Consider the following 26810-nt stretch of genomic DNA (forward strand, 5'->3'; position numbering starts at 1 on the left):
GCGAGCAATTTCAAGAGTAAATCCAACTATGTACAATTCGTCGTGGTTGGCTTCGGGCTTGTCTCAAATGCGGAGAGCGACGGGCGTCTCGTTACAGGCGCAGACGTCGGATACGGAGTTAGCGTGCCTGGCGCACGGCCTAAGTTCCGCCTTCAGATGCGAACTTTTGGCCGCATCCAAAACTTCCTCCCCGCAAACATTCGACGGTTCCCAAGCACAACGCCGCCATGAAGTTGAAGCGCGCAAAGGTATGTCATATTCTGCTTTGATCACACGTGATTTGTGCTGATTTTAGGGCAGGCATACAAAAAGCAGCTGCACCAGTATGAACTCAACTTCGGTTTCCGCGAACCATACCAAGTCCTCCTCGACTCGCAAATCCTCCAAGATGCCTACAACTTCAAGATCGACCTCCTTGCGCGACTTCAAAAGATGCTTGGCGGACAGGTCAAGCCCATGATCACCACGTGCGACATGCGACACCTCTACAATGCGAAGCCGAAAAACGAGACACTCATTCTTCAGGCAAAGGAGTACGAGCGTAGACGGTGTAACCACCAGGATCTGGAGGAACCGCTATCATCATTAGAGTGCCTGAGCTCGGTAGTAGATCCCAAGGATAATGGAACTAACAAGCACCGTTACGTCATTGCGAGCAACGACTCCAGTGTACGCGCAAAGATGCGCCAGGTCGCTGGCGTACCCGTCATATACATATCCAGATCGGTGGTACTAATGGAGCCCATGGCCGACGTGACAGAGCAGTTTCGGGAGCGCGAGGAAAAGTCAAAGTTCAAAATGGGTCTCAAAGGACAGCGGAATCCGGGCAATTCGGACACCCCACCGAAGCGAAAACGAGCCGACGAGGGACAAGATGCAGAGGGCAACCAGTCTATTGCAGATCAAGCTACAGGAGAGGCGAGGCCAAAGGCAAAGAAGCGCAAGGGTCCCAAGGGTCCCAATCCGCTAAGTGTCAAGAAGCCTAAGAAAGACAAGACAAGTGCTCCCAAAAAAGCCCGACCATCCGCATCAGAATCGACCGGCGGAGATGACCATAGGGGGGATCGTGAAGATTCAGCGCCGAAGAAAAGGAGAAGAAAGCACAAGTCCAAAGCTGAAGGTGGTGATGATGCGCCGGGTGAGGAGGAACCTGCCTCCCCATGAACGCCGTTACGAAGAGGTTAGGCCTAAATATGAGCCAACCTGCGATATCCGAACACTGCGCATTGTTAGAATCGATAGTTGGGAAAGTTGTAACAAAGCATACCAAAAGCGCACCACATATGCGCGTATACTACATGTTAGTTTGGATAGGTGTGTCTACCTGGAGGTGATACCATGGACATTCCTTTTAAACTCTTTTGCCTTGCGCAAGGAGATCGGACACCTTTGGTGGGAGGACAAGCGTACTTCGGTCATTACGCTTTACGAATTCGACCACAACTTCGGCCGTCTTCTCAGGCAGATCCTCGTGAAGAAAATGGCCCGCGGCGGGGAAAACTTGGAGTTGGAATTTACCTGCGTTATATTAGATACCATGATTATAAAAACTGCGGCTACTTTCAAGCTTACCCTGCATTTGTCCAATCATCAACTCCTTGTCTAGTCTGTCTGTTCCAGCAAGCAGCAAGAGCTTGGCTCCCTTGCCGCTCAGAAACTTCTTACTCATACCCGTGAACCAGTTTGACCAGAATGGCTCTGTACTGGACAGCTCCGTCCGCCACGCCCAGCGTCCGTCTGCTGTTGGTAGTAGTAGACTAGGTACGCTGGCTCGTGCAGACTGTGGATTCCGCAGGGTCCGCGATCGGATGTGCCATTCGATGGCTGCAGGGAGAGAAGGAAATGACTTTGGTCTGCTCGCAAGATAAGTGTGCATGTGCGCTAGCGTCTCCATGGCACTGCCTTCAACCACGTCAAGCACGCCAAAGCCCAGTAGCTTGTTCCCCAGCAGTCCCTTGTTGGCAACGTCTGTGACGACGGCACCACCAAGACTATGTCCTATAAGAACGATTGTTGGGAGTTGGGGCCATCCCATCTTGCTCTGCGTGAGAGATAGCATATCGATGACATCCTGGCTGAGTTGCTCGATGCTCAAGTCGTTGTCCACCTCACCGCTGGCATCCCATACTACGCTGCCATGTTCGCGTGCTTCAACAGCTAGTATGCCAACTTCGGGCATTGCTTTCCTGATATCCTTGGCTGCAAGTGCAAACGTCATGGCCGAACTTCCGGCGCCATGATGCAAGACGACCAACGGCGCCTTTGGACTAGCTGGCGGCGTCAGGTATACGTGGAACTTGGCATGGCCTGCGCTGTTGCGGTCCTGCTCGAGGTAGAACTCTTGCGCATAGTAGTCGGACCAGTGTATTGCAGGGGCGGGTCTTAGTGTACTGGACGGTATCACAGTACCGGTACTGGACATGGACGATGCCGACGACGAATCATCTTCATACTCGGGTACTTCTTCCTGCAGCGGCTCAGGTGGTGGCAGGGACGAAAGTTTGGTCTTGGCAAACTCCCGAGCCAGGCTGGACATGGCGGCAGCGAGGTGATTGGCCCGCGCGTCGTTATTTGGCTGTATTTGTTGAGAGGGCGATGAATGCGGGTGAGGGGAATAGATGCAGCGGGGTATCTGATGGACGTAGACAGGGATCGAGCTTCATGTCTTAGCGAGCCATGGGGAGCAAGGCTTTACTTTCATCGCGGACTGGGTTTCAGATGGCCGATGACGTAGCCGCGTGGGCGAGACAGTGAAAGGCGTCCACAATGCCACGAGGCCGGGCGCTCTGCTATCGTACCGCAGGCATGGATGACAAGCATTTAGGTTCCATGGAGGTTTCCGCGGGACGATCTGGGCTTATGATTTGCGGCTAGGGTGCTTGTGAACCTGGCTGGATGCGATAATGACGTACGTCGATCTCTATGCTTTTAGCGCTATGACCTTCAGTAAAACCTCAGCGCCCCCCAGTGGTTCGATGCACTTCACGAGCTTTCCAAGGCTCTCACTCACCCAATCCACTCCATTTCAACAGACGACGTCCGGATACCTTGCATTCCCTGTTCCGATTGATTTGCTTCATAACGACTGCGAATGTCTGGCATGTGGAAAGGCGGGAAAGATAACGGGGACGAGGGCTTGATGGCTGAGCCGCCCCACCCAATTCCCAATGATGATGGATCGAGGTCTTCGAGGAGAAGTTATGAGACCGCAAGAAGACATGAGGAGCCTACTGAAAGGACGAGACTTCTTGATCGCCCAAGGCACCCACCCAACTCCGATGGCTATCTCGACCCAGATGACCCCGCTGTATGTTCAACCGTATCACAATGCATCATCCATTGCTAATAATCTCAGGTGTCACCTTACAACCTCTGGACCGTGCGTGCTATGCGCTACCTTACCATTCTGTTCCTTATCATCTCGTTTCTATGGTGGGTTCTCTTGCTGGTATCAATCTTCGTCTCTCCCCCCGGACTACACACTCGTGGATCAGGCTTCTTCGACTTTGCATACACATGTCTCACCATCGGAAACCTACTCGTGGTGACCATCTTCTTCATCACCCCGGCTAAGGGATTGCGCATCACTACTGCCATCATTGCCGGACTCCTAGCAATCGACATGATCCTTATCCTATCAGTTCCCCGCCTTAGGTTGGAGGAGGGCTGGGTCGGAATCGCAAGTGTCATTTGGGCTTTTGTCATGGCTGTTTGGTGCATCTTGACCGACCGTGTTGTCGCATACGGAAAGCAGGAGGAAGAGGAACGTCTGACTGGCCGCGCCGAGACACGCCGTACTCTCAAGGAGTGGGTTGCTGTTCTCCTGGCAACTATTCTGACTGTCGTCTTCATCGTTATCGTCGTTCTGATGACCGCCACACTGGGTATGCGCGCTCGCGACGCCACCCTCAAGATGTACGGTGATCGTATCCTCGTCGACGGCGACAAATACGCTGTCCATCTTGCTTGCGTTGGTAACGTTTCCGAAACCCACGGTTCTAAGGACCCTACAATCCTTCTTGAGGCTGGCGAGACGCCATTGGAGTACGATTTCGAGCACTGGGCATACGCAGCATACAAGAACGGCACCATCTCCCGTTACTGCTACTGGGACCGCCCCGGTTACGCTTTCTCCGACAACGCACCCTCACCACACTCAGCTGGAATGTCTGCAGATGCACTCTCAGAAGCACTTGCCAAGGCTGGTGAAGAAGGACCATACATCCTGGTTTCTGCTGGCACTGGCAGCATCGTCTCCCGCATCTTCAGCTCCCGTCATCTCAAGCAAGTCGTCGGCCTCATGATGATCGACCCTCTCCACGAAGATCTCCTGCACCGCATCGGCAGCCCAGGACGCGGTTTCCTTCTCTGGGCCTGGGGTATCATCTCTCCCCTCGGCACCGTCCGCCTCGCCGGCGCCCTCTTCAAAGGCCGCACCCGCGAAGACCGTGTCTACGGCCGCAACGCCTACCAATCCGGCAAATACATCAAAGCTCAACTCCAAGAGAACTTAGTCGCAGATTCGCTCTCCAAAAACGAAGTCTCGGCCGCCAGAAACATTCAGAGCGCAAACACGCCCCTCGTCATTATCTCAAGTGGCATTGAAGTCAAGCGCGACTCAGAATGGGAGCGCAAGCAAAAGGACCTCACTACCCTGACTGACAAACTTGTTAGCTGGGACATCGTCAACAAGGCGCCACATCAGGTGTGGGATACTCTTGATGGACGTATGGTTATGGAGAAGAGGCTTAAGCAATTGGTCAAGGCTTCTCTAAAGGTCAAGTCTGAGGAGGTGCAGGACGCTTCCACCGAGGAGTAAGACTGAGTCAGGAGAGGAAGGGACACATGATGCAGTATCGCGGTCCAGATTGAAAGCGAAAAGAGCCGTATGTAATGCTAGTAACTTAATATCTCTTTAATGTCAAGTTCTTTTTCTGATTCTAGCTTTTACTTTCGGGTATGTACTTTCTTGGTATTATGCATAAAATTTCAGTGTAATACGACTAAGTCGAAAACTACCAAGACTGACTTCATTCTATCCCTCGCTGTAGAATCAAATTCGTGAGATTTCTTAGGGTAAACAATAACGTGCTTGAGAGTAAGTAGGAGTTGAATCATCGTCCGATCAATGGATAGAATTCATGCTCTTTAACTGTCTCATATCCGAGCACTAGTCCAATCGACTATATCTTCACCCAGAGCACCAACAATCCAGCACAACATCCCCCCTCTAACCCATTTATCATACTTCTACTCCATTCAGTAAGACGCAAACCACCTTAAACCTCTCAACCTATCCGCTCGTCGCTATCGCTAGTTGGGCAACTGAATAATCAGAGTCCGCAACAATCAATTAGATCGGCATGATTGACTCCTACCTAGGTTAGTGATTACTTGATTAGGAAAGTGCTATACTTAGATAGGAATCAATCATGCCGATCTAATTGATTCTTGCGGACTCTGTGAATAATGCAATACTAATTCCACGTTAGCAATTACGAATATCAACGTGTCATAAAAGCCCATACCGTATCGCCAGTGTTTTCATCATAAGTGCAACTGCCGTCCTTGCCATTCTCCCATTCATAGCCACAGGTGCAAGGTTCATTAAAGCGGCTGCACGTGTCGGTGCGGCAACTAGTGTTGTCCCCGTAGACAGCAGGGACGGTGAAGGCAAGGAAGCCTAATAGGTAGAGGAGAGATTTCATGCTTGGTAGAAAATAAGGGTGTGTTTGATACAATAAAGGGGTCGTGTCTGTTCGTGGGATGTGGAGTAGAAGGTGGTGTTGTTCGAGATCGCGGATGGCATGGAGACAAGGAGCCCAAGGAAAAATATATGTAAGATATGCTATAGCCCCCTGAACGTAGATCTCTCGCCTCTCCTTCTATAATGACACGTCGTTGCGGTTAGAGCGTGCGGGATATACGCTGACACCGTATATTAGAGTGTAAGACGGAAGATACCGCATCTTGGTGTATACGGCCGGATGTGGCGTATTGTATGCTCGCATATACGAATACGATGTGATACAACGGATGTTCGCATATACGATGAAGATCAACTTTTCGGTTGTGTGTGTTTATACTTTACTTCTTTTCAGACCAAGTTTTATTATGCTTACTGTCGGATCGTGAGTATCGGTAGGGACGTCGACTGCTCAACACTTCGGCCCGACTTCGGCCCACCTTGCGCTGAGCTTAGGTATACCTTCGTAGCAGCTATGTTCGTAGACAATCAATAAGAACCATCACCGAACAGAATGCATTCCTAGTTATCGTTATTCCCTTTAAGCACTTAGTGCAAAGCCAACCAACACTTACACACCGCATCGGCGTTGTAGATGGGATTTTGTTGGGCAGTTTCTTCTTTTTCCTTTCACTTTCTAAATACGTGTATGATAGAATATAGCATTAAGGTTTAAATATATGAGATAAATGAATATGTATGAACGTATGAAGTGCAAAATCTATCCGCTTCTAAAGATATGGAATCACGTGTCGAATGAAGCCTTAACTCAGTTGGATCTTAAACTTCAAGGTTGGTACTCAACTCAACGAAAAAAAGCTATGACAACCATCAACAGTATAGAGGAGAGAATCGGGAAAGAGGACCAAAAAGAGCCCAAGATGATAGGTGCAATAAGAAGCATTCATCACATGATTCTTACAAGAGCTCTACCGAACTTTTTCCACACTTACCTTAGGTGCAGCTGTTTCTGCAGCTTAGGTCTGCCAAGATGTCAACCAAGAACAGCACACCATAGATACACTACATAGCTTCATTCCTTAACATGTGTGTGTGTGTGTGTGTGTGCTAACAAAACGTGATTTATGACTTATTATTCGTTATTCGTCATCGTATCTGTCACTATCTTGCTAAATCGTATGAACCACTCCAACCATCGAGCTTATATCCATGTACGGTGACTAACCCGAAGGAAATGCCTCGTGTATCTGTCTTTTTGTAGCGGTCTTGGTACGCGAAAAAGGAAACATGTCGCCTATGAAAACAAACAGGAAAATTCAACAATCCGCTCAGCGCATGTTGCTATGCAAGGCAATGCAATGGCTAGTTATACAATTTCGAAAAAAAGGAAATGGGCGTCTCTCGGGGTGAGAGAAGTATGCTTCAGGGTAATGCGTGTGCGTGCGGGACTTCGGAGATGCGGCGAGGGTGCAAGAGGCACGAGAGATTCTACGCCTCGGTTTCTTGCTTGCGACGACGGAGGCTGCCAAAGCGCTTCTTGAGGGCACCGCCTACGCTCTTGCCGGTAGTGTTGCTGCGGTTGACGCCGGATGCCTCCGTTGCGACAGTGGGGACAATGCCAGGTGCGTCGACGTCACCGGCGCTATGGGTGCGATGGCGTGATTTCATTTCTATGCCACTGTCACCAGATCGCTTGTGGTCCTTTAGAGCCTTCTCGATGGTGTACGAGGGCTCGCCCTTGCCCTTGAGGTCATTTGGGTGGTATTCCTAGATAGCGTTAGTTATGCTCGAATAAAGAAAACTGGTTGAGAACATACCACTCCAGGCCAGCGACGGTAGTCACCGCCAGGCTCTCGCTGCAGGTCGGCTCCCTCTTCATAATTGAGAACCCTTCCGAAACGATCAGCCATGCCAGGGGGGATGTTAGCCACGCCCTCCAAAGGTCGGTGCCTCTGCACAGAGTCTATGATGTTCTCTCGTGGAGTAGCCCTTAGAGCCTCCTCGTTAGAGTCCTTTACCGCCGCAAGAGGGCTATACTTAGTGTCCCTGTTTCGAGCGATGCTAGCGGCGTCGTAAGGGCCTTCGTGGTGGTATCGGCCAAAGCTTGCCCTGTCGAGGCGATCGATGACGTCGGCGCCTTGGAAATTCTTCTTCCTAAGATGGGGAGCACGGTGAGCAACTTTCTCATCATGACGAATTATGTCAAGAGGTCTGTGAGACTTGTCACCGGGAAAGCGCTCCTTCAAGGAATTTCCGCGAGGTCGAGACTTGTTCAAGGAAGATGGGGCGGGGTTGCTAGATCGTCGAGGCCGGCTTTCGTTGAGGGATCCGAAGGCATCCGCACGGTAGTTGTCGTTGAAACGGGCACGTCTAGGGCTGGCAGAGTTGGGAGGGGAGGGGTAACCATACCTCCTGCTCTGCGGTGAAGCCTGCCCAGCCTGTGCGTCCTTTGAATCAGACGAAGCCCTGGAGCGGCGGAACGGGTTGGTTTCCACGGAGCTGCCGGTTTTCTGCACACTAACGGATGGAAGGCCCTTGGGGTTGCCGCCGGATCCGGGTGGGGTGAGCGGAGCCGCGGGCGCGAATGTGGAACGGAAGTGCGAGTTGAGTCCAGTCTCGTCGCTTGGGTCCGGCTCAATGAGCGGGTCTATGATTGCGTGGTGAGCCTGAAAAGTTAGCCATGATGTCTGTTGTTTGGAGTAAACGCGGTTTGAGACAATGTGGGCGAGGCTGTCCCGGCGCACGTGGGACCATATACTCGGAACAAGATATACGAGGGATGAAAGATGAAACATACCTTTTCCATGATGCTCGTCTTGTGTTGCTGGTGGTGTATGTGTCAAAGTGCGATTGCGAGTATAAAAAGACAAGTCGAGGACTGTCAGGCAAGTGTCAGGTGGTAATGAGGAAAGAAAGAGCAGGTGACGAGAGGGGAAGCGGCCATGATAAAGGCATGACTTGGCAGGCACCGTGGGTGCAGGCCGCGTCAGATGTCATGGCTGCGCAGTCTAGAGTCTAGAGCCCTGCAACGGTTCTGCTTGTTCGCGCGCTGGTGGTACTCCTGGGCAGTGGGCAGCCCAATAGTAGCCCTACGTCACTTGCGGATGCGCTAGGCTGAAAGTGGGGCGGCCGCCGCTTGGTCTTATCCACGGGTGACGACAGCTACGATGATCTCTCACCACCCGAGCTACGAGCGACATGCCGCCCACCATGCCCCTGGTGGATTATCCAGATTCAGGCTCCGATGATGATGGTGGTGGTGTTGATAGCAACTCTGTGCCCGCTGCCCAGTCGGCCCAAGCCCTGAAGCGCAAGCACAGCCACTCTGCAAACGCCATTGCTGCCCTGCCACCGCTCCCATCTGCATTCCACGACCTGTACGCGTCCAACGCGCGCATCAGCACTAGCGATAATCCAAGCCTACACGGCGGCCGCAAACGGGCTGTACCTCACGTCGAGGGCAATTGGCCCAGTCATGTTTATTTAGAGTGTAAGGTTGCTTCTTCTGCATGTCCGGTAGGTTGCACCATGGGCTAACGCGTTCGAGGGATACCTACACAGACTGAATCTGATTCTCTACACCGTCTAATTCAGCACGTGAGAGATTCACTTGAGCTCCAAAACGCAAAGCGTCTGAAGAAACTACCTATACCAGACATTGTATCGTCTTTGCAGTCGGAGCTAGGCGCACCACTACCTCTCCATGTATCACTCTCGCGCACACTGCAAATCAAGGCCGAAGACAGAGAAACATTTCTAGAAACGCTAAGGTTGTCACTGCGACGATCAACAGTATGCAGCTTTGTTTTTGAGTTTCGGAACCTAAAATGGGTGCCCAACTTTGATCGTAACAGATGGTTCCTGGTTCTTAGCATCAAAAGGCCAGTCAACGACGAGCTCAACCATTTGCTGCATGCATGTAACGAGGCTGCCCGTTCCAGTGGCCATCCAGGTTTGTATACCGGCACTGAGGGAGACGGTCCGATGGAAGACCACGACTCAAATGACAGTCTGAAAAGGAGAAAAGTCGACAAGAATGAGCGTCGTCGCATGGACTTCTCCAAATACTTCCACGTCACTATAGCTTGGAATTTGGAGGAGCCCGACACCGAATGGACGGGATTGGTTGAACAGCTCGACACGACCACGTTCATCCAGTCACCAGAGGCTGAATTCGATACCGTCAAGGTCAGAATCGGAAGCGCAGTCCATAACATTGCCCTCTCTACCAGGAGGCTCCGTCTTAGCAAAGGTGTAGGCTTAGGCTTGGGATGAATTTCTCGTCCCGATTTCGATGACGTGGTCTTGGTCCCGTCTCGCAAGGATACCGAGGGACGCAAAGTGTCAAAAATTGTCAGTGTTGTGCCAGCCGCACGCTCCACCAATAAAATGACGTAATGCGCTATAACTTGGGCATCGACATCTTGGTGTTCGCATAGTGGTCTGGCATCTTGATAACGAATAAGTGCTTTTTTTCGCTATCGAAATTTGCACCGGCATCGACACTGTCTTGTATAGAAAGGAAAGAGTGGGGGGAGGGCCATGGCAAGCAAGAGTGTGCGACTGCGACTCATGTAGAAACTGTAAATAAATAAATCCGACCCACTACGCAGCCTTGTTCGTGACAAAACTAACGGAAAATAAAGCATAAATTGATATCATGTGATTGATCTAGATATGCCGATAAACGTTCTCGATCGTCGAGACCCTTTTGATTGTCCCGTCACGACTCATCTCCACACGAAGCTTTTTTAGTAGGAAGATTGACAGGGACAAAATTGTTCTAGGTCATCACGCTACTGCCCCGAGGCCAAAGAACTTCGTATATGCGCCTTGATGGCGATATGGAGAGATTCGCGTATGTTTTTTATATGTTCTAGATACTTCTCTTACTATGCTCGCGGGACTGATCACCCACAGATACTGCTATCTGACTATATTGCTGGTGACTGTCTCTTTTGATATAGATTTATAGTTTTCCGTAGCAACAACAAATGAGGACCGTTCTCAATAGACCCATGTGGTCTGAAACCCCTCTAAGTATCTATGGACACGTGACCGTGCTGCTTGGAAATCTCGCACTAGGCTTCAGCCACACCGTCACTGTAGAACTCATGGTCCTAGGCGTTAGACGGCCGCTATTCTTAGCTCGCTACATCCCCTCAAGCTCAGAGATGGGCGCCGATGCGCTGGAGTCATAGCAGAGGACTGCCAGGGTCTGCACCAGACGTGATGAGCGTCTGTATAGTGAGAGTAATGTTCGGATCCAGGTGTAGGTAACGCTTTGAACTTTCCATCGACTATTTGAGAGCTGTGTCTTAGATTTTCCATTCTGATATGTAAACATGTCGAGACACAGGTTTACGTAGGTACCGGTGCCACGTAGTGGGATATCCACCCATGTTGAAAACGGGACGTAAGTCAACGTGGGCAAGTGGTCTGATGACTCAATAAATAGTATGACATGCTGCTTTATGTGCTGCAAAAGTCGGACATGAGAGGATGAGCAATGAGAGACGTCATCCAAGGTCGTGATCCGATATCGTATCTTCAATCCATACAAATGACGAGGGTAGAAACCATGGTGATATAACGGTAGTATAGCGTCGGCAGACTAAACTCTTGTATCAGGTCTAAGGTTGACGTATATCATTACTTTATTACCTATTGCTCCAAACCACGTGATATGTATACCTAGAAGCACTGGTCAAATCATCTGTGGAACATCGTGTATAATTCGGGGCCGAAAATACCGAGATACTTGCATATCTTACGACAGCAAGCTATTCGGGTGCCTAGCTGCATATACGGAGCGGATGCACGTGCAGTACCGTACGATTGATGCGGGGTCCGTGAATGTGGCGCGCGGCCGCTGCCTGCGTGTTCGTGTCGGGCCCGAGAAGCGTTCCAAGCGTTAGCTTCTTCACTTCGCAAGTCGGGCCCGAAGAAGAACGTGGTCGTGAGATTAGGCAGTCAAGTGGGTTTGTGGGTACATAACGTGTGTTCGATGGCTGCAATGAGTTGCGTCTCTCCAGGAAGTTTGGCCTGCTCTCAAACAGCGCACTTCATACGACCTTTTGAGTGATTAGTTACGGAGAGAAATAACCCAGCAAAGCGAAGAATATCAAGTCAACACCAACATAGCATAATACCCGCATCCGCAGACTTCCGTCTGATCATGCCATCCACCACCATGCCTCAGCATCTCAAAATCGCCATCGTAGGCGCCGGTCCTGCTTCTCTTACTCTCGCCAACATCCTACAAAAGAATGACATCCCCTTCACCATGTTTGAAGCTTCGAGTGAACTACGCACACAAGGCGGCTCACTCGATCTACACCCAGCATCTGGCCAGCTCGCTATCAAAGAAGCCGGACTATGGGACGTGTTCACTCAGCATGCCCGCCCAGAGAGCGATGTAATGAAGATTGTCAACATGGATGGAGAGGTGCTATGGGATGAGAATGGAACTGACAAGCAAAAAATTAAAGAAGAGGACAAGTTTGGCGGGCGACCAGAGATTGATCGTATGGAGTTGGCGAAACTCATGTATGAGAATCTGGAAGAGGGGAAAGTGCAATTTGGAAGGAAGCTAAAAGAGGCTGTGCCGAGTGAGGCGGAAATGGGAAAGTATGACTTGCACTTTGCCAATCAAACAAAAGAGACGGGATTCGATCTTATCGTCGGTGGAGATGGCGCTTGGTCAAAGGTTCGCAAACTGGTTTCTGATCAGATGCCGGAGTACTCTGGTATCTCGTCGGTGACGTTGACGTGCAACGATATCAAAGCCAATTCCTGGCTACTGAATTACGTCGGCGAAGGATCCATGATGGCATTCGGCAAAGACTGCGCTGTCCAGTCTCAACGACAGGGCGATGGCAGCGTACGTACTTACGCATCCCTGCGTGTGCCAGAAGACTTCTTCAGGACTTGCGGCATCGACTGGTCCGAGACAGACACCGCACGCAAAGAGTACATTGAGCGATACATTTCGCACATCCATGAGGATCTTCAACGTGTCCTAACTTCATCTACTGACGAGTTCACCCCACGCGCCTTTTACGAACTGCCCGTCGGATTCCGCTGGTCTTTTCGCTCGGGCGTAACGCTCATTGGAGATGCTGCGCACGTATTTACGCCCTTTGCTGGCGAAGGCGTTAATGTCGGCATGAAGGACGCGTTGGTACTGGCACAGGAGATTGCAAAAATATGTAATGGCGAGAAAAGCCTAGATCAGGGTATCAAAGAATACGAGGAGGAAATGTTTCCTCGCTCAACAAGCGCGGCAGTCAAAACAGCAAAGGGCAAGGACGGCCACTTTAGTGAGACTGGGGCGAAGGAATTTGCGGATAGGTTGAAGGCGCACTATTATGGGAACAAGGAGAAATAGGGGGGTCTGAAGACAGGCGGTGTGGGCATAATGAGCTTTCAGGAGCGGTTTGGCGCAGACTGGTGGTATGTGGGGAATATGGGGAGTCGGGGATTCCGAAGGTAATTGTAGCAAATGAAAGAAATACTCGACCTGCAAAGAACGTTCGATTTCTTATGGAGCCCTGACAAGGAAGGTCCGCTAGCCTACCAAGACAGTCAGCTCTCAAGAAATGAAGATGCAATACGACCTGCTATAAGGCATTTTGCTACACAGATTGAACTAAACGGCCAATCGCGTCCCTGCAAAGACCACCAAAGGCTTATCCGGATGCGAGTGAGTGCGCCTCTAGCTGTCACTCTGTAGGATTTGTGTATGCCGGAATGCCACCGAGGAGACGCTCGTATTTCTCATAGCAAGCGGGTACGAAAGTAATCGCCTGGCGAGTTTTGTGCCGGTAGCAAATTAGGTCGCCAACGCCGATCCAAGAATCTAAGGCAGTCCAGCACCTGCTAGCGACATTAAGACGCCATCGAGACCGCGCGCGATGATTGCAACCACGGCAGGGGAATGATGTTCTTTGATTTTAGGTATAGCATGTGAGGCGGTGCCAGTTGCATTCTGGGCTTGGATCATCGCTATGCGTTGGCGGCTAAATATGGACGATTTGGGAGCTTGAGCAGGTTCGAATGGAGAGTTGAGTGACGTTGGTCGCATGCGCGGCAATGTCCCTGACAGGCTGTTACCTGTCTGAGTCGTGAAGAAAGGGGCACGCACCAACACACTTGCACCCACTTCAGTCCATCCCATGTCACCGATAGCATTCTGCACCAATTAAAGCACAGCACGCGAGGAGCAACCCTGTGCAAGCCGTTCTGTACCTGCATACGCCGTGGCCATGGTTCCGCCTTGCGAGCTGCACAAGATTTAGCCGTTCTCTCGTGTTCAGTGTGATTGCTGGTGCCCGCATTGACAAGCTGCCTGGATGCACGAGGCAAGATTGGCGACGCAATACGCCTTATCGCATGGCTCACTGGACACGAAGTGACTGAGAGTTGCGCAACACTTTGCCTTCTGATGCCGGTACTTACACGGCTGCTTACGGTTGAGCTTTGTTGTGAAGGAGCTGTTGTGTGATTCAGGGTGAAGTTCCGGCTAACCAGATTCATATAAGGATCAGCTCCAACGCCGACCCTACCACGACTATTATACCCCAGACTCATTTCCGCTCGGAGCACATCACGATCTCAATGGAGCCGTGGAAGACAGTCCATGCCGTTCCTGTACAACACCGCCATGCTAATTTGTGACACCCCTAACCTAACGCCTTCGAGGCCAGGCCCACTACCCGGCGCTCACAGGCCATGACATTTCAGTCAAAAGCGCTGTGCTCCCCAGCCTTGACTACGGTTCTTCTTTTTCCCACTACGCAAGGCTTTCTTGTTACGCATCGACAGCCTCGTTGACAAGTACCTTTGGCCTTTGTGCCCAGTCGTTCATTATCTAATACCTATACAACTTAATACTACCCGCTTCACTCGTTCAGCGGAAGAGACCACTACAAACTTCACCTAAATAACGTAAACTAGTTTCAACATGAAGGCTGGTATCGTCGCGGCGGCCCTTGTCGGGTCTGCCGTTGCTTCTCAGCATAACCGCCACCAAGGCTTCCACATGCGCCGTGGTGAACACGCAGCCGAGGAGGTCTGCACGGTCTACCACACCGTCTACGTAACTGGATGTATGTGTCATCCTCGTTCCTGCGCAAGACCGTTCCACGGAGCTTAGCGAAAAAACAATCTTCGAAGACGAAGCATTTCACTAACATGTCTTAGTGCCTCCTATGGCTGCTAACAGCACCATGGCTGTCCCGCCCACTGCACCGCAGACCTCGACTACTTGCACCGAGTCGTCCTCCGTCTACGTACCCGGCGTACCAGCTTCTACCGCTGGTGTACCTTCGCCTTCCACCCCGGCTGGTGTCACCTCGACTGCGCCTGGAGTTCCAGGAGTACCGGCCTCGTCCGCTCCTCCCAACTACCCAGCTGTTCCCGCGTCCTCCAAGCCCGCGGTTCCAGTAGTTTCATCCTCATTCGCTATTCCTAGCTACCCAGTGGTTGACTACTCAACTCCCGCGGTCCCTGCTGTCCCGGCTTCGTCTACCTCCTGCACTGAGGAGGAGCACAAGCCCACTCCTGAGGCCCCCAAGCCCACCAGCTCAGGACCTGCCTACCCGGCTGTGCCAATGTCTTCGAGCGCACCCCACCCAGCTGTCCCGGTTTCTACCAAGCCCGAGGTTCCAGCTGTCCCAGCTTCCTCCAAGCCTGTTGTGCCTGAGGTTCCGGCTCCCTCCAAGCCTGTGGTTCCCGGCGTCCCGGCTTCGTCCACTTCCTGCACTGAGGAGGAGCACAAGCCCACTCCTGAAGCCCCCAAGCCTACCCCCGAGGCTCCCAAGCCCACTCCTGAGGCCCCTAAGTCTACTGCTGAGGCTCCCAAGCCCACTCCCGAGGCCCCTAAGCCAACTCCCGAGACTCCCAAGCCCACTACTCCCGCCGCTCCTGTAGCTGAGTCTTCCAAGCCTGCATACCCGGCTGTTCCTGTTGTCTCATCATCTGCGCCAGCACACCCTGTGGTTCCTATCAGCCAGCTTCCATCGTTCACTCCCGCTGTCCCCACCACCACTTCCAAGCCTGCCGCTGCTAAGCCCACCCCCAGCAGCTCCAAGCCTTCTGGAAACACACCCTCCAACGCCGGAAGCTACGGAAAGACCGGCCGCATCGTGACCAACGGCGACAAGTGGTCCATGACCTACACTCCCTACGCCAGCGACGGTCAATGTATGGCTCCAGATGCTATCCGCGCTGACATCAAGAAGATTGCTGGGCTTGGTTTCACCACCATCCGCATCTACGCCACTGACTGCGGTGTCTTTGAGCACGTCGTCCCTGCCTGCCAGGAACACGGCCTCAAGGTTATCTACGGTGTCTTCCTCGAGGCTGGCGGCAAGGGTCCTTTCTCCGACCATGCAAACGAGCAGGTCCAGGACATCATTGAACACGCCCCCAAGGACTCCATTTCCATGGTCATTGTCGGAAACGAGGTCCTCTTCAACAATATCTGCAGCGCTGAGCAACTTGGTTCCTACATCGACCACGTCCGCAACCAGTTCCGCTCAGCTGGCTTCCCCGAGGACATTGCCTTCACCACCGCTGAGCCTGTCGGCACCTGGGAAGAGAAGGGTGCTGCTCTCTGCTCGCACATTGATGTCTTCGCCGCTCAGATCCACCCCTTCTTCACTGCTAGCATCGAAGCCTGCGATGCCGGTGACTTTGTCGCCCAGCAGCTCGAACAGGCCGCCAAGGTCTGCCCCGAAGCCGCTGCTAACGGCAAGTTCGTCACCGAGACTGGCTGGCCTCACCAGGGTAACGCGAACGGCAAGGCCGTTGCAAGCCAGGAGCAGCAGAACATTGCTATCAAGAGCATCATTGAGAAGATCGGTTCCTCGGTCTGCATCCTCGGTATGCACGATGACGGATGGAAACACCCCGGTGAATTCGGTGTTGAGCAGTTCTGGGGCTGCGCCGCTGCTCTTGAGGCTATGTGAACGTGCATCGTTACTAGTTAAAACTCGAGGAGGGTTTCTTGGTCAATATGAATTAAACTTTCCCTCTGTTGTATATGGTTTGCTACTTCATATGTTTACGCTTGCTATCTCGTTGTCTTGTACAAGTCTTGAAAATATATCGTTTAACTGCAAGTCGATAGATGGTGCGGTATCTTGGTGGCTAGTTCTTAGTGTTTAATCTTGCAACAAAGAATTGTTACTGTCATACTGCCATACTCTCCCTCACCCACTCAGCACTGTCAAACTTCTCTGCCGGCGCGATTACTCCGGGCAATCTCCGTTCAGTAATCTGCGCGGAACGGCTCGGAAATTGGAGGACGTGTTGTCAGCGCAATCTGAATCAGTAGTATGAATGTAGCTGTGGAGTCTTGCTGATTTCTTACTGAGAAATGGAGGGGACAGGGTTTGTGGAATCGCTCGGGATGATGTATCCAGTGGAATAGTAGTAGTAGTAGTAGTATCCATTAACGTCCTTTTTCAGTCAGAGACTATGTAGGACGGTGGCCTAGGGCCGTTTGACTAGTTTTTTCCCTCTATACCCGTAGGATTTCGTTTCTTTGGTCGAGTTTGACTATGGGGGTTTGGGTTTTTTGCTTCTATACAGGAAAGAGAGAGAGACCTTGTAATAGACACCCGTTTATCTCCACCTTTGTGACCAATCCCTTTGCTATAATAACCCCGTGCTCCTAAGACTGAAAAAAACCTCGTAGGGGAAAAAGTCATGGGACCTTGAACGTTTGTTGTATATAGCGGCAGTTGCGGCATATTTTCGTCTCGGCGGTACTTTGTGGCTCGGTTGTACGGCGGCGGCTAGCGTTAAGCGTGCGGGGTATTGGTGAAAAACTTTCCAGGTTTCGAAAGGAGCCGTTCGATGTTTTTTGGTAAAGCTAGAATAATAGAATTATTATAGCGGTGAGGGGAGAAGGATTCGAACCTTCAACCTCTGCGAGCAAGCTAGCAGAAGCAACCAGGCGCACTACCACTGCGCCATCCCCCCTGTATCCAGTGGAAGGTTGCACAAAGACACACTTGTGTCATTTGGGTCTAGACGGAGGACTCGAGAGGCTTATGTAATGCCATGCTATCGGACGGGAGATCGTCAGGGCATCAGCAGCTTACCTTTCTCCCACCGCACTACCTCCGTGCCCCGCGATCATGGTACCACGAGCGCGTCCCCGCCACCGACCCATAACCATCGCTACAGTGCTCGGTACAGCCTCGCTCATCCTTCCTACCGTCACAATCCTTCGCCTCTACGTCGTATCACGCTTCCCAATCTACACGTTCCTCTACGCCAGCGTTGTCAGCGGAATTACCTTTCTCTTCTATGGCTATGATAAGATGCAAGCTCGTAACCTGCAGTGGAGAGTTAGGGAAACTACGTTGCACACTTTGGCGCTCATAGGAGGATGGCCGGGCGCGCTGGCAGGTATGCATTACTTCCAGCACAAGACAAAGAAGACCAGCTTCCAGGTAATGTTCTGGGCTATTGTGTTGGGCTGGGAGGGCGTATGGTGGGGTGTTTGGAATGGTAGTGTATGGATGGGATGAGCATCGGGCATGTTTTATGGACTATTGGAGTTCATTGAAAACTATCGTGATCATTACAAGGAGTCTTTACGGTCGTTAGGAAAGAGTAGAAACCGCTGGAGGAGTCTGCCAGGATTGACACAAAAGAAAAAGGCCCCCACCATACTTCAGCTCCCCATTTGGATGTCCCACAGTATCACCCCATTGCTGCAGTTTTACTCGGCTTTCTTCTGGATCTTGTGCTGCGTCGTGTCTTTGGTTTTGCCCATCATGGTCGAGACACGCTCGAGCGCCGCCTTGTGGTAGCTCTGCACGGCGTTCCAGTCTACTTGGTCCGCAACACTCTTCGACAAGTTCGTCGCCGAATCCCAGGCCTGGGTCGCCGCACGGGCTGTACAAAGAAAAGACATTAGCGGCCAGTAAGAGGACTGGTGAGTCTATCTGCAGATTCACCCGCTTGCTCTCCAATAGGGTTCTGCATGGCGCCACCCGCGAGGTTGCTGATGCCACTCTTCAGGTTCTTGACGTCTTCTTGGTCGGAGGAGGGAATCTTGTTGATGGAGTCTAAGGGGTGTCAGTATCGACCAACCATGGTCTGGAAGGGATGCAGTGAGTATGGCAGACGCACCTTTGGCCATGTAGGACATTTTGTTCTCTCCCATGGTCTTGAGAGCCTGGTTTTCCATCTTGCGCTTCATCTCGGGCGAGATACCGAAGAAGTAGAAATACCCAGCGGCCAAGGCTACTAAGCCGGCGAGGATGGTAAAGATGCCGATAGCCATGGTCGAGGTGTGGTAGGTGGACGTTTGTGTAAAGTACTTGCACTGGATTGATGGTTGTAGTGTTTGTCTTGCAGAGAAGGGCTTGCAGAATTCGAGTGATGCCTTGGTGTGGTCGTGTGTGAATCAAGGTGCAGATTATGTAGGCGGAATAGGCATGACGTAGCAAGCACATGAATGCAAACTTTCCAGCCTTGCGCCTGCGGTGACACAAGATGGCTTCCTTCCTTCTTGGCAACCATGGTTCCTTACATGTTTTGTTCTTCTCGGAGCATAAATGCATGCATAAGCTATTTATTGATGATGCGACACGACGACCTGTGGAAACGCGGAGTCGGCTGCTTGGGACGTGTTTATGCCTCGTGTTTGGCCGACAGCACTACCACCTGTCTATGTCCAATACGCATTGTCAACCACGATACACTCAGCGTCTGACTGCATTGATGAGCTTATTGCAGTAGTAAAGGGTTTCTCTCCTTTTAGTTTCGTCCGGCCTTGGAAACATGGCTACGAGAAAAGCGTTGGGAGGTGCGCAACTAAGTTAGTGCTTGGCTGCGCCCCAAACGACAGCCGCAAGCCGCGAGGCGGACACGACCCTCGAATGCGCCTGCCCCACAGCCAGGCCAGGTGCTACTCCTGCTCTTCTAGGACGGTGGACCCTTGTTGCTGACCCGATACATTGTGTGCTTCTTCTTCACGACATTCCTTCTCGACCCCATCTATTCTCCTACCAAAGCATTGCCATCTGACGGGCGTTCCCTCTACCCCTCACCAACCCCCACAATCAGCTGAACGCGCCTGATAGGCACCTGAACCCTCACATCCTCAGCCTGAATACACGAAACAAGCTTACTGCAGTCTTATAACTGCAACTCAGCTGCCCATCATGAGTTGGTGTCTCTTTATTCTTTTGCTCCGCGATTTGCCCTACTGACAATCTTTGTCCAGTGACCAATATGCTCAACAAGCTGCACGGCCAGCCCGAAAGCTATGATCGCAAGTTTGTACTCCCGTACCCCGCGCATTCAGACCCATGCTGATTGAGCCAATTGCAGATCTCGATACCGCTTTGGAAAGACATTGGGCGCTGGCACATATGGTATCGTTCGGGAAGCCGACTGCCCCGAGGGCAAGGTGGCTGTCAAGATTATCCTGAAGAAGAATGTGCGCGGAAACGAGCAGATGGTCTATGACGAGCTGGAGATGTTGCAGCGCATGAAGCACCCGCACATTGTCAAGTTCCACGACTGGTTCGAGTCAAGAGTATGCAAAGAATTGCTGTCATTCATGGGCTTGTTGGACTAACAAGCACCAGGACAAGTACTACATCGTGACCCAATTGGCGACTGGTGGAGAGCTGTTCGACCGCATTTGCGAGAAGGGAAAGTTTACGGAAAAAGACGCAGCTGAGACGATCCGTCAAGTGCTCGATGCAGTCAACTACCTCCACGAAAACAATGTGGTCCATAGAGGTATGTTCTTTATGATAGCCCAAGGTTCAGCAGCTAATTCGCGGATAGATCTAAAACCAGAGAACCTCCTATATCTCACGCGCGACGCGAACTCCTCCCTCGTACTTGCAGATTTTGGCATCGCCAAGATGCTCGACTCGAAGAGCGAAGTCCTGACCACCATGGCCGGCTCGTTTGGATATGCTGCCCCTGAGGTTATGCTCAAGAAGGGCCACGGCAAGCCCGTTGACATGTGGTCCATGGGTGTTATCACATACACACTTCTGTGCGGATACTCGCCTTTCAGGTCAGAGAACCTTGCGGACCTAATTGAGGAATGCAAGAATGGTCGCGTCATCTTCCACGAGCGATACTGGAAAGAAGTGAGCCCTGAGGCTAAGGAGTTCATCAAGAAACTCCTGGAGCCAGACCCAAACAAGCGACCAACAAGTCAAGTAAGTGGAGCGGCTGGTCTATTAGCAGGCAGGCAGACAACTAACAAGATCAGGCTGCCCTCAAACACGTGTGGCTCAGCGGAAGCACTGCCACGGACCACAACTTGGTGCCTGAGATCAAGGCATATGCGGCCAAGGCCCGTCTCAGGCGTGGTATTGAGCTCGTCAAGCTTGCGAATCGCATTGAAGCGCTAAAGATGCAAGAAGACGAGGAAGAAGCCGTTCCCGGAGAGGCGGACGTGCCAGCCAATGCTCGCGAAGCTGCAGGCGAGGCCATCGCAAAACCCGCCGAAGACGCGGGTCTAGCGACCAAGGAGAATACAGGCACAGGAAAAGGCCCTGGACGTCTGAGCAGGATCGCCAAGGGAGCCATTTTCCGAGAAGTAGTGCTGGCCAAGGTGCGTGAGATGAAAGAGCAGGAAGCGCGAGCAGAGTTTGAGAAGCACGCAACAGAACCAAAGAAGTGATAGATGGAACCATGAACACAAGCCTGGGGTTCGGTACAAACATGTCTGGTTTGGAAGCGAAGGGTCTCATTGTTCCCTATATACCCCTGGAAGATAGTAGCCAGGATGCCCTCCATAGAAGACCCTTTGGGACAATACGAGGGATTCATGTATGAAAATGCGGTTTGATGTTTGTCATATTGTACTGTTTGAACAAGTAGGTGAAATTGTGATTACAAAGTTGTGACTTGACAGTTGATGCGAGGAGCATCCGGTAATAGTCGTGGCCCGTGCACATGCTTGGCGAACCGCGAAGCACCTAGATTGAACACTGCGGCGCGTCCACCCGGGTCGACGACTGAACGCGCAATTCACTGCACCCCCACCACGCTCTCTACCCGGACTGAGACGTCCCAGACCTGACTTGGAAAGACTACGCGATCCCGATACAAGCGAAAATGGAGAGTGCGGCCAAGCGCAAAGCCGGCGGCGCTGCTGCGGCTACGGGTGATAGCGACAATCGCCCTGCGAAGCGACAGAAAGGGACGGTACGTGCAGCCCATGGTGGTGGTGGTTGATGCATCGTCTGCTGCGTTCTGGAGATGCACGAAGCGTGTTGGTTGCGATGCGGGATGGTCCTTAGACCAGACAAGGAGCGCGCGACACCTGGGGGGCTCGACAAGTAGGCCATCACCCGCTGCCGGCCCCTCCTCGCTCCCGCAACACCACGCGTGCGCCGGCGTGGCAGACGGACAATGGAGGAACATGTAGAAACAATTCTTGGAATGATCGCTGACACCGGACCGCTTGCGTGCAGACCGACACCAATTCAAAGTCAGAGACAGTAGCGTCGACAACGGCGGCGGGCATGAAGTTCCTCGACAGCTTGAAGCAGGCAAAAGACAAGACGTACGTGCCATGTTGGTCACTAGTGTGGCATTGGCAGCTTCCGGCCTTTCTCGCGAGCAATGGTAGCAATTGGCACTGACAGGACGCAGTGGACGACCCATAGCAGTCCACTTCCTCACCCTACCAGACAAGGTGCGCTCCACATGCCCTCCTTGCATACCCTCAACTGACCATTTCGTCCAGAATGAAGTACCCGAGTACTACGAATATACCAAGCTGCCTATTGCCATTGACACCATCGAGGTACGCTATTTTCCCGTGTCAGATGTTAATTCATCTGATACCACTCCTCTCCCAGAACTGCCTCAGGCCACTTGCTTCTACCAAGTCAATCTCGACTACTTCGTTCCTTTCCTGTGAATCGAATATTCTAGCGGGACATTGCTGATCAATGTCTCACAGACAAAACTTAATAATGGAGAGTACTCCAGTCTCGCCCAGGTCGAGAGTGACTGTAAACGTCTGGTCAACAACGCCAAAGCATACAACGACAAGAAGTCGATTATATACGAGGATGCCGAGCGTCTACGCAAAACGGCTTCGAACTGGATGGTCAAGCACAACCCTGCATATAGGGACGGCAACTATGCCGCTGTAGCTACACCGATTCCTGGGGAGGACAACTCGACTCCCTCAAGACCACCGCCCCGTGTTGCGGCGACACCACGAACTGCAAAACAGACACCGGCTGGCCCAGATACGGACCGCCCCAGGCGAGCGGCTGCCATTGCAGCATCGGCTACACCGGCACCCTCAAAGCTGCGACTGTCGGCATCTGCTGCACCGGACGACGACGAAAGCGCAGATTACACGGGCAAGACCTTCCAGCAGGCACAAGAGCAGATCGTGAGGGAGATTATGGACTACGAAGAGTAAGTCGCATGTGCCATGCTGCATCACGTTCACGCTAACATCCCTCAGCCAAGGCCTACAGATATTTCTACCTTTCCAAAACCTGCCCTCGCGCAGCTTGAAAGATTATTACCAGTTGATTAAGGATCCTATGTCTCTGGCTGCCATACAGAAGAAGGTTCGCGGTGTTGTAGGACGTGACCCCCCGACAGGACACACTCTTTTCAAAACTTGGGACGCATTCGAGACCAGCTTCAGCTTGATTTGGACGAATGCCCGTATCTACAACGAAGATGGAAGTGACATCTACAACCTTTCGCTTGAACTCGAGGTATGCATACTATCCAACGTGTTCTTTCTCCACACACTGACAAATGTAGGAAATCTTCCACAAGAAGCTCGAAGAAGCCAAGTCCAAGGTCAACGAGCCATCGCAACCGAAACTCAAGCTCAACATGTCTACCCCCGCACCAGCTCCAAAGCAGCAGCTCAAGCTCAAGCTCAAACCGACTCCAGGCTCAGATCCGAACACTCCAAGCGTACGCGATTCTGCTACCCCTGGTGTCATTGTCGACAACGATGCTCTTCTACGACAACAGCGACATGTACTTGACAGCATGGGTAGTAATCGGTCCCCCGTTCCACCTGGAAAATCCGCGACACCCACTGCAACTGCCAACCCGTTTACCGGTCCGAGAGGTGGCGCTGCGACAATTTCGTCTCTCTCTACTAGCCAAACCAGGACGGCGGGATCTCCGCCAGCAGTTAATGGTGTGAAGCAAGACGTCCAATCTCCTTCTTTGAGTGCTGTCAGGCCAGCAAGCACTGCACCCGATGGTCAGGCTTCACGACTTAGCGTTCAGGCACAAACCCCGCTTCCTCACATGGCTCCTCCGCATGCTGTCTCACGAACGGCGAGTGGTAGTCCGCATCCAAATGGTGCCGTGCAAAATGGCAACTACGTCCCACCGCATCAGCCGACTTACTACGCACCTCCACCCGTTGCTCGTGTCGATAGCTTCAGGAAGGTGCCACTAAAGAGTGAGTACACGCAGCCTTTTTCGTGATTTCATTGCTAACTATCTGATAGGCCATCAAGAGGCATTGATACCAAGTATCACATTGAACACCCACCCCGCTCTTGCTGCAACTGCGCCCTGGTCTGTCAAAATCCTGGCGGACAAGCGGAAGACAGCGTACAGTGCTACAATGGTTGTCGCGCCCACCAACTCCTATATCCAGGTCATACCTAGGGTTCCCATTGCGCTTACAAGCCGCATGTACCGCCTCTTTGTCACCGTGAACGGCAACAAGACCCTCGAGGCCAACCGTGTCCCCGTAACCGCAGGCATCAACGGTGCGAGTCCCGGTCCTGGCTACGAAGGCGGCAAGAAGAAGGGCGAACCCTTGTTTGAGGGCAAACTGGCTGCTGGCGTGAACCGCATCGAAGTCGAGATTGTCGCCGAGAAGGAGCGTAAAGGCCAGGTCGAGAGTGGCAGCGCGAAGAAGGAAGAAGTCGAGATTGAAAAGTGCACCATTTTCCTGCATCTACAACGAACACCAGCAAACTAGGACACGCTCGCACACGACGGACGGCTTCAAAAGTACCGATTTCTCCCGAGCCCACCGGTCATACATATATCCCGTTATATCTACAATACAGTTGGGATTAGGATTGGCTGGTGTTGTGTGCTGTTTCTTCACTTTCCTAAGAGCAAGCATAAGAGCATCGAGAGTTGTGGCGTTTATAACATGGCTTGCTTTTGTTTTGATCTTACTTTTTCGTCTTCCGGTGATATACCTCAAATTGGGTGGAAAGGATACGGGTGGATGGTCAATTTTTGGTCGCGTAGGTCACTTCGGGTCAGGTCAGGTCAGGTCGGGGAAAGGGATGGGGATGGGGAAAGCGCGATGTTTAATTCCGCGATTCAGTACAATTGGGGATGCATGCCTGAACCATTGATTGGCAAAGACGTACGTACGTCCGGCATCGATAGCGAAGGAGGAGGAGGATTTCGAAGATGCAATTGATTAGTCTAATGTGTACGAAAGAACGTCTTGCAAAGACCATGTCGTGTGTGGGTATCTGTCATGTGGCGTGCAACAATCGTCTGTCGTGCGTTTGACCTCTTTCTCTCTGATCGGAATAAGCGACGCTTTTTTGGGTACACAGAATACGATGTGTGTACCACGATATCTGGCTTTCTACCTACGATCTGAAGCCGTTTCTCTGTGTTACCCACGGCTTTTCGATTGAGGATCCCCGCCTCGGATAAAAAGCAACGCGCTTGCATTGCGCGTGCAGGAGCGGTGTGAGTGCGTAATGCGGTACTACAACTTCTCGTGAGGGAGGTATGCTGCGTCACCGGGGGTACAGGTGTGGACGGGTGTGTGTGGGTGGGACATGGGGAGGTGTGGTGGGTTATAATAGAGGATGGGGGGGGCGCTGCTACTCACACCTAACTCCAGATCTCCCAACCCATCTACCAATAACCAACATGGCACCCCCCAGGAGTTCTCCTCGTCCACCCCCGCCTCCTCACACCCACTCCCACCACCGCCTCAACCTTCCTCCACTGGACCAAACTCCATTTCCGCGACATGCTTCGTCTGCAAGGCGTAACAGGTGCCATGCGGTTCCGCGCCCCAGATACAGACACCGGGTACTCACATGCGCTGGAAGACGACACGGGGGAGAGTGGAGAGAAGTTACCCCTGTATTTGTATATGTGCGTGTTGAGTGATTTGGGGGTTGTGAGGGAGGCGCCGTATTATGGGGTTAGTCGGAGGTTGGATTTGGATGAGGAGAATGGGGAGGGTGATGGGGTGAAGAAGGAGGAAAGGGAAGAAGATAAGAAGATGGTGTTTGATATCGTAGATGCCAAGTTTGCTGTTTACGAAAAGTTGGTCGGGAGGGGGATGATTCCGGTAGTGGAGAAGAAGACGAAGTCTGTGCTCATCTGTGTTTCCATCACTCCTTCGTCGCCTTCTTCTACACACACAGATACCGATGCAGCTTTCGTCTCACAATCTCTACACGACTCCCTCCTGGATACGGTAAAGAAAGCGGTACCGCCGGCTCTCACAACACACTCCTGTATGTATCGCTGGGCGGGTGAGGCAGCGCAACCGGATATGCATCCGTTGATTGATATCGGGGTCAGTGGGGAGTGGATGGTGACGGTGTTGGTGGTGGATGAGGAGGGGGAGACGCTGATGAGGGAGCATGTATGTATTTTGGTGGAAGGGTGGGTTAGTGACGTTGCAATGGGGATTGTTGGGGGAGGAAAAGTGGGGGCTGGGGTTTGGGAGGGGGAGGTCATCATGGGGTAGTAGTGGTAGGTATGTTCAGGTATTGAAAATGCATGTGGCGGGCAGATTGGGTATTCTTTTCTTCTCGTGGGGGAACTGAATATACAATTTAGAGCTTTCTCTATGAATGGTCGAACCAGCACTTCTTCATAGCCCTCTTGTCTGGAAACCGTCTATACGTAACCTTGACTCTCGGATTCTTATCCCGCATAGTTCTCGTGAAGTTCTCAGTCGACTCTTCAAAGTTACTCGCTGTAGTGTAGGACGCTCGTTCCTCTTCTCCCAAGCCATCATCCTCATCCTCATCATCTTCAGAATCCGCATCCATATTTGTCTGCGGAACCCAGACCTCAAACTCTCCCAGATTTGAAAATG

At 52.0% G+C, this 26810-nt stretch overlaps 12 protein-coding genes across 12 annotated transcripts; 8 read left to right on the forward strand and 4 right to left on the reverse strand.

Annotated features, from left to right (window-relative positions):
* Positions 1–227: 227 nt before the first annotated feature.
* PtrM4_138950 (Fcf1 multi-domain protein) lies at positions 228–1164 on the forward strand (the record flags this gene model as incomplete). Its single annotated transcript, XM_001938065.2, has 2 exons — positions 228–248; positions 301–1164. The coding sequence occupies 2 exons, from the start codon at positions 228–230 to the stop codon at positions 1162–1164; spliced, it is 885 nt and encodes a 294-aa protein (XP_001938100.1).
* Positions 1165–1351: 187 nt separating this feature from the next.
* PtrM4_138960 (carboxylesterase-mitochondrial 37S ribosomal protein YmS2) lies at positions 1352–2536 on the reverse strand (the record flags this gene model as incomplete). The annotated part of the gene is made up of 2 exons (XM_001938064.1): positions 1352–1518; positions 1573–2536. 2 exons carry the CDS (start codon positions 2534–2536, stop codon positions 1352–1354), a joined length of 1131 nt encoding a protein of 376 aa, XP_001938099.1.
* A 564-nt stretch (positions 2537–3100) lies between these two features.
* PtrM4_138970 (DUF2417 multi-domain protein) lies at positions 3101–4819 on the forward strand (the record flags this gene model as incomplete). The annotated part of the gene is made up of 2 exons (XM_066109405.1): positions 3101–3307; positions 3356–4819. The coding sequence occupies 2 exons, from the start codon at positions 3101–3103 to the stop codon at positions 4817–4819; spliced, it is 1671 nt and encodes a 556-aa protein (XP_065960327.1).
* Positions 4820–5426: 607 nt separating this feature from the next.
* On the reverse strand, positions 5427–5708 carry PtrM4_138980 (uncharacterized protein; the record flags this gene model as incomplete). The annotated part of the gene is made up of 2 exons (XM_066109406.1): positions 5427–5477; positions 5529–5708. The coding sequence occupies 2 exons, from the start codon at positions 5706–5708 to the stop codon at positions 5427–5429; spliced, it is 231 nt and encodes a 76-aa protein (XP_065960328.1).
* Positions 5709–7195: 1487 nt separating this feature from the next.
* PtrM4_138990 (Pal1 multi-domain protein) lies at positions 7196–8513 on the reverse strand (the record flags this gene model as incomplete). Its single annotated transcript, XM_066109407.1, has 3 exons — positions 7196–7474; positions 7525–8373; positions 8505–8513. The coding sequence occupies 3 exons, from the start codon at positions 8511–8513 to the stop codon at positions 7196–7198; spliced, it is 1137 nt and encodes a 378-aa protein (XP_065960329.1).
* Positions 8514–8917: 404 nt separating this feature from the next.
* PtrM4_139000 (HVSL domain containing protein) lies at positions 8918–9982 on the forward strand (the record flags this gene model as incomplete). The annotated part of the gene is made up of 2 exons (XM_001938061.1): positions 8918–9197; positions 9255–9982. The coding sequence occupies 2 exons, from the start codon at positions 8918–8920 to the stop codon at positions 9980–9982; spliced, it is 1008 nt and encodes a 335-aa protein (XP_001938096.1).
* Positions 9983–11900: 1918 nt separating this feature from the next.
* Positions 11901–13097, forward strand: PtrM4_139010 (UbiH, 2-polyprenyl-6-methoxyphenol hydroxylase and related FAD-dependent oxidoreductase; the record flags this gene model as incomplete). The annotated part of the gene is made up of 1 exon (XM_001938060.2): positions 11901–13097. The coding sequence occupies one exon, from the start codon at positions 11901–11903 to the stop codon at positions 13095–13097; it is 1197 nt and encodes a 398-aa protein (XP_001938095.1).
* Positions 13098–14672: 1575 nt separating this feature from the next.
* PtrM4_139020 (Exo-beta-1,3-glucanase) lies at positions 14673–16680 on the forward strand (the record flags this gene model as incomplete). The annotated part of the gene is made up of 2 exons (XM_001938059.2): positions 14673–14817; positions 14912–16680. 2 exons carry the CDS (start codon positions 14673–14675, stop codon positions 16678–16680), a joined length of 1914 nt encoding a protein of 637 aa, XP_001938094.1.
* A 1176-nt stretch (positions 16681–17856) lies between these two features.
* PtrM4_139030 (membrane protein) lies at positions 17857–18252 on the forward strand (the record flags this gene model as incomplete). The annotated part of the gene is made up of 1 exon (XM_066109408.1): positions 17857–18252. The coding sequence occupies one exon, from the start codon at positions 17857–17859 to the stop codon at positions 18250–18252; it is 396 nt and encodes a 131-aa protein (XP_065960330.1).
* Positions 18253–18446: 194 nt separating this feature from the next.
* PtrM4_139040 (uncharacterized protein) lies at positions 18447–19013 on the reverse strand (the record flags this gene model as incomplete). The annotated part of the gene is made up of 3 exons (XM_066109409.1): positions 18447–18622; positions 18685–18795; positions 18860–19013. 3 exons carry the CDS (start codon positions 19011–19013, stop codon positions 18447–18449), a joined length of 441 nt encoding a protein of 146 aa, XP_065960331.1.
* Positions 19014–19966: 953 nt separating this feature from the next.
* Positions 19967–21383, forward strand: PtrM4_139050 (SPS1, Serine-threonine protein kinase; the record flags this gene model as incomplete). The annotated part of the gene is made up of 5 exons (XM_001938057.1): positions 19967–20010; positions 20066–20273; positions 20326–20482; positions 20531–20916; positions 20970–21383. 5 exons carry the CDS (start codon positions 19967–19969, stop codon positions 21381–21383), a joined length of 1209 nt encoding a protein of 402 aa, XP_001938092.1.
* A 437-nt stretch (positions 21384–21820) lies between these two features.
* PtrM4_139060 (Transcription factor involved in chromatin remodeling, contains bromodomain protein) lies at positions 21821–24695 on the forward strand (the record flags this gene model as incomplete). Its single annotated transcript, XM_066109410.1, has 8 exons — positions 21821–21910; positions 22180–22271; positions 22361–22403; positions 22455–22514; positions 22674–23143; positions 23193–23454; positions 23504–24164; positions 24214–24695. The coding sequence occupies 8 exons, from the start codon at positions 21821–21823 to the stop codon at positions 24693–24695; spliced, it is 2160 nt and encodes a 719-aa protein (XP_065960332.1).
* Between the last annotated feature and the right edge of the window lie 2115 nt (positions 24696–26810).

Source organism: Pyrenophora tritici-repentis, chromosome 8 (genome assembly GCF_003171515.1).
Source record: "Pyrenophora tritici-repentis strain M4 chromosome 8, whole genome shotgun sequence".
NCBI lineage: Eukaryota > Fungi > Ascomycota > Dothideomycetes > Pleosporales > Pleosporaceae > Pyrenophora > Pyrenophora tritici-repentis.